This window comes from Olea europaea, chromosome 4 (genome assembly GCF_002742605.1).
Source record: "Olea europaea var. sylvestris chromosome 4, O_europaea_v1, whole genome shotgun sequence".
Lineage (NCBI taxonomy): Eukaryota > Viridiplantae > Streptophyta > Magnoliopsida > Lamiales > Oleaceae > Olea > Olea europaea.
This window is the reverse complement of record NC_036240.1, coordinates 4,622,195-4,626,307: the sequence shown is the minus strand read 5'-3', so window position 1 is coordinate 4,626,307 and position 4,113 is coordinate 4,622,195. Positions and strand designations below refer to the sequence as shown.

General features: G+C 33.4%; 1 protein-coding gene across 1 annotated transcript in view; it reads right to left on the bottom strand.

Moving 5' to 3' along the window:
- LOC111392675 (serine/threonine-protein kinase tricorner-like) overlaps positions 1 to 3,800 on the bottom strand; it is a gene marked incomplete at its 3' end in the record, with an annotated part of 8,153 nt that extends 4,353 nt beyond the window's left edge. The window contains exons 1-2 of the mRNA XM_023018060.1: positions 3,633 to 3,800; positions 2,607 to 2,937 (exon numbers count right to left, since the gene is read on the bottom strand). Of these exons, the coding sequence (XP_022873828.1) occupies positions 2,607 to 2,828 (222 nt within the window). The remainder of the gene's footprint in view (positions 1 to 2,606; positions 2,938 to 3,632) is intronic.
- Positions 3,801 to 4,113: the final 313 nt, after the last annotated feature.

Sequence of the window (4,113 nt, the reverse complement as noted above, 5' to 3'; positions counted from 1 at the left end):
TCTAAGTAATTTTTTGAAGTTCAAGGAACTTTATGCACAGTTTTTTATCCTCACTCTCACTTGACCAATTCACCTTAATTACCCAATACCAGCTTGTCAATTCAACACTGCTCCTCTTCTGCTGTCTTCTCTTAATTACAATATTTATCATCTACTCAACTAGACAAACTTTTTTATGACACTCCAACATAGTAATGAAGATTCCATTAAAGAAAGACTCTAGAAATATATACTCAAAATTTATCTTCTTTATTTTCGAACAAATTCTAACAAAGAGCGATTCCAAATAACTTGTGAGTTTTCTATTTTTCACTTGGCTCTGGTTGATATTTAAGAAGATCGACATGCTTTTCAGAAACATAAGCTTAAACATACAGTCCTTCATAATAAGTTGGAGTGAGGGGGGATCAGAAGTTAAATCAATATTTGACAGGCCCCACCATATGATGTTAGGAGATTATTGGCATAGTAAAATCATCTGAACTAAAAAAATATCATTCGTAAAGTTAAGAGCATTTTATGATGCTTCCATTGGAGTAAAAATGAATATGTAGTTCAGATGAATTTTGGTGTTGAGGGATGCTGTGAATGTAGAGACATCAGATACTGTACTTGCAAGATCGTATAGAAAAAGTGAGAAATTATACTGGCTTTATCAACAGGAATTCTTTTGGGAAAAAAATGTGGTAAAATAAGTATTTTTGCATGTGTAGTGGTGTGTTAACTCCTACAACTAGACTGTCAAAAAATTTTAAACATTAATAACCACAACATTACATATATAAAGTTAAATAAAATTCTAACTTTAAGACAATAGTACAAAAGTAACTAGTCATCACTTTTACAAACATCAAATCGCAAATGCATTTTCCACACGTAAACGATCTGTGACATGTCATTGAGCAGATGACAAAGAATGAATTGACAGAGAAATTGATACCGCTTTTCTAGAATTTTAAACCCAATCAAGACATATACTCAAGCTTATCGATGTTAATCATGTTAGAGGGACGAGAGCAGGGCAAAGACAGGGGCTGGATTTTCGGATATTCTTTTATTAAATCTTGTTTGACAAATTTTTATTTTTTATTTTTTTTTATTTTTAAAAAGCTTTGACAGAATGGATGCCATTTTTAGAGTCTAGGTTCCAAAACAGCAAAAGGGTAAAGCACCGCCACCCACAGTGGGCCCACACACATTCCCACCATCCTAATTCATGATCAATAATTCTCCATCCCCACACCAAGATCCAAATCCCACCTCCTTCCTATTATGAGGTTATCTTGTGTTTTGAATTTTATAGTTTGGATTATTGTGTTTCCAATTTGGTTTTGAGAAAAGATCAATAGGAGCGCCAAAAAGTTTAAGCTTCCAATATATGTAGAAGGCTGGTAATTTGCAATTTTCAATCAGTTGTAGCATTTCATTCTTCCATTACTACTACCATACATGGATCTTAAATTTATTATAGGAGATATTTATTTGTAATCTTACTTGTATAATTGCTGAAATGAGTGTACATGTATGTGCGAACTTAGTTAATGCAATAATAATTTTTAGAGATGGGGCACAGAGTCCTAAGAGATGGAAGATGTTGATGTCTTATGTTCTTATTATTGGTGTAATTCTTAGTGCAGGAAGAGCATGTGAAAGTGTTTTGACAAAAATATGGAGTTTTAAGAAAAAATAATTGTTAAGCCACTTGGTCTTAAAGATTAAGCTGTTAGAAAAGGTCACGTGTATATCATTTACCAAAAACCCCCTCACATGTAGGTGGGTTCATTTTTCCCCCATCAAAGCTTTAAATGTGCACAATTTTTAATAAATGGATAGCAACAAGTCAATAGTTCTTTACTTGAACATATCAAGGTTCATTCAATTAGAATTTCATTTATTCTTTACTTTTTTGTCACTGCCAATTTTGCTTGCTGTTCAGATTGATCAATATGCTTACCATAAATTGAATTGTCACCAAACAATTTTGATATATATACGATGTTACATTGTGATGTATCCATGCTAATCCAATATTTGACCTTGAACACAATTATGTTGGTAGGGAGAGGGAACAGCCAAGAAGCACATGGAAGTTTGACAAAATATTCAATGTTATAGGGCATTAAAAGTATGAATTTCTGCTAATAAAACAAGACCATATAATATGACGGAAAACAAGAAGCACGTGAAGTTGGACATAATATTCAATGCTTCAGGGCATAATAAGTAAGAGAGTAATGCTATTCGTAGTCGCTCACCACGGTAGTCACCCTACGTGGCATACACATGGCAGGTGATTATTTGATGCATTAATGTGGTAGTTTTTTTATTCATTAATATATCAAATAACCACCTGCCATGTGTATGCCACGTAGGGCGACTGACGCAGTGAGCGACTGCAAATAGCATTATTCTAAATAAGAATGCTCTGGTGTTAAAACTACAACCATATAGTACGAGAGAAACCAAGAAGCACGTGGAAGTATGATTAATAGATTCTGCAAGCAACTCCAATCAATAAATAGATAGAGGATGGATATAGCATACCGACTTACCATGGAAAACATATCAAAATACTCGTCAGGATTACATGGAGGAAAAGGGTCTTACCGCTCCTTCCGTTCCTGCAGGCTCCTCATCTGCTCCTTGTAATGCTTTTCTATGTACTGCTTAGCAGCCTCAACCTTCTGCTTAGTTGCAGCAGAAGGTATTTCCTCATTCAAAGGTGATTTTGACCCTTCTTTTCCAGTAGGTGTAGATTCCTTCTTACTTGATGGTTTATGTTTCTCTTTCAGACGTAATTTGCCAAACCAACGCCTAGCAATGTCCATCTAGCTTACCCTTTTCCCAGTCCTACAAATCTAATGTGTAAATATTTATCTCCCTTCTACGGGGAGTTCAATACATTAGCTACAGAATGAAATCTTTGAATTTCAGGTCCTGCATTAAAAAGTAAACACCATGTATCAATCAAAATGGGAAGCAATATGTTCTACCGATCAGCAGTCTGGTAGGTAATCAAAGAACAATTCAACTTCAAAACTTCTTTAGTGATTCTGACTGATTCTTGATGACAATTTTCAATTGCCCGGTCCAATAACAATTAGTTCTATACTAGTAAATCAAACTTCTCTTCTAACTTCCAAGTACTGAAAAAGCAAAATGACACAAATCTGAGATTTCTGTTGGTTTAAAAACTCAGAACTAAGTGCAAGTCAATAGAACTAGAAAAAAAAATATCAATTAAGCTCGCCATTTGAAAGGGACAAACAAAAAGAAGAAGAAAGCGCAAAAATAAACTGGCAAATCTATTGCAACATCAATAAGTGAAAAAGCAATCAAACCAAATGTGATTAACAATCTCCCTTCAAATAAAATCTCTAAACACCCCCAAAGCCAAAAAGAACTTGACTTTTTCAAGCAAATCACATAAACTGCCCTAAAAAACAATACACGTAATAAGAATAAAAACAATTCAATTGTACACTGCACAATTCAACACATCAAATAGATCCACGAAAACTTTTTTCCATAAATCCTAAACTCAAAAGAGAAAACAATCCCAATAAAGCAGAATTTTAATTGTACACACAATACCGCAAACATGAAATCTCTATTCAGCATTATCAACCTACCTAATCCAGAAAGTAGACAGAGAGAGATGGAAGGGATTATTAAGTCAATTCTGTGCTATATATACATTCATATATAGAAGAGAGATTGTGCATTCCAGTAAGAGAGAATAGTACAGTGGATTTTTACACCCAAATTTTCTAGATAGAGAAAGGTTAGTTGGAGAAGAAGATGACCGTGATTGCTACTTTATGCTTTTGTGCCATCACTCACCATTTAGCGCGTTCATATGTACGTATAGAGAGAGAATAATATATAGGGATAGTGTCTTCAATCTTTCAAAACTATGACATCCATATCCTCATTAATAAAAAATGTATATTTGACCATTAAGCCCTTAATATATTTGGTCCCATTATTTTTAGAATATATTTTTTCCCTTATTTTCAATTACACATTTTTTAATGAAATAATATTGCATACAAATTAAAAAAAAATATCTTATTTTTAACCACATATTTTTCATCAAAATATTATTCCAAA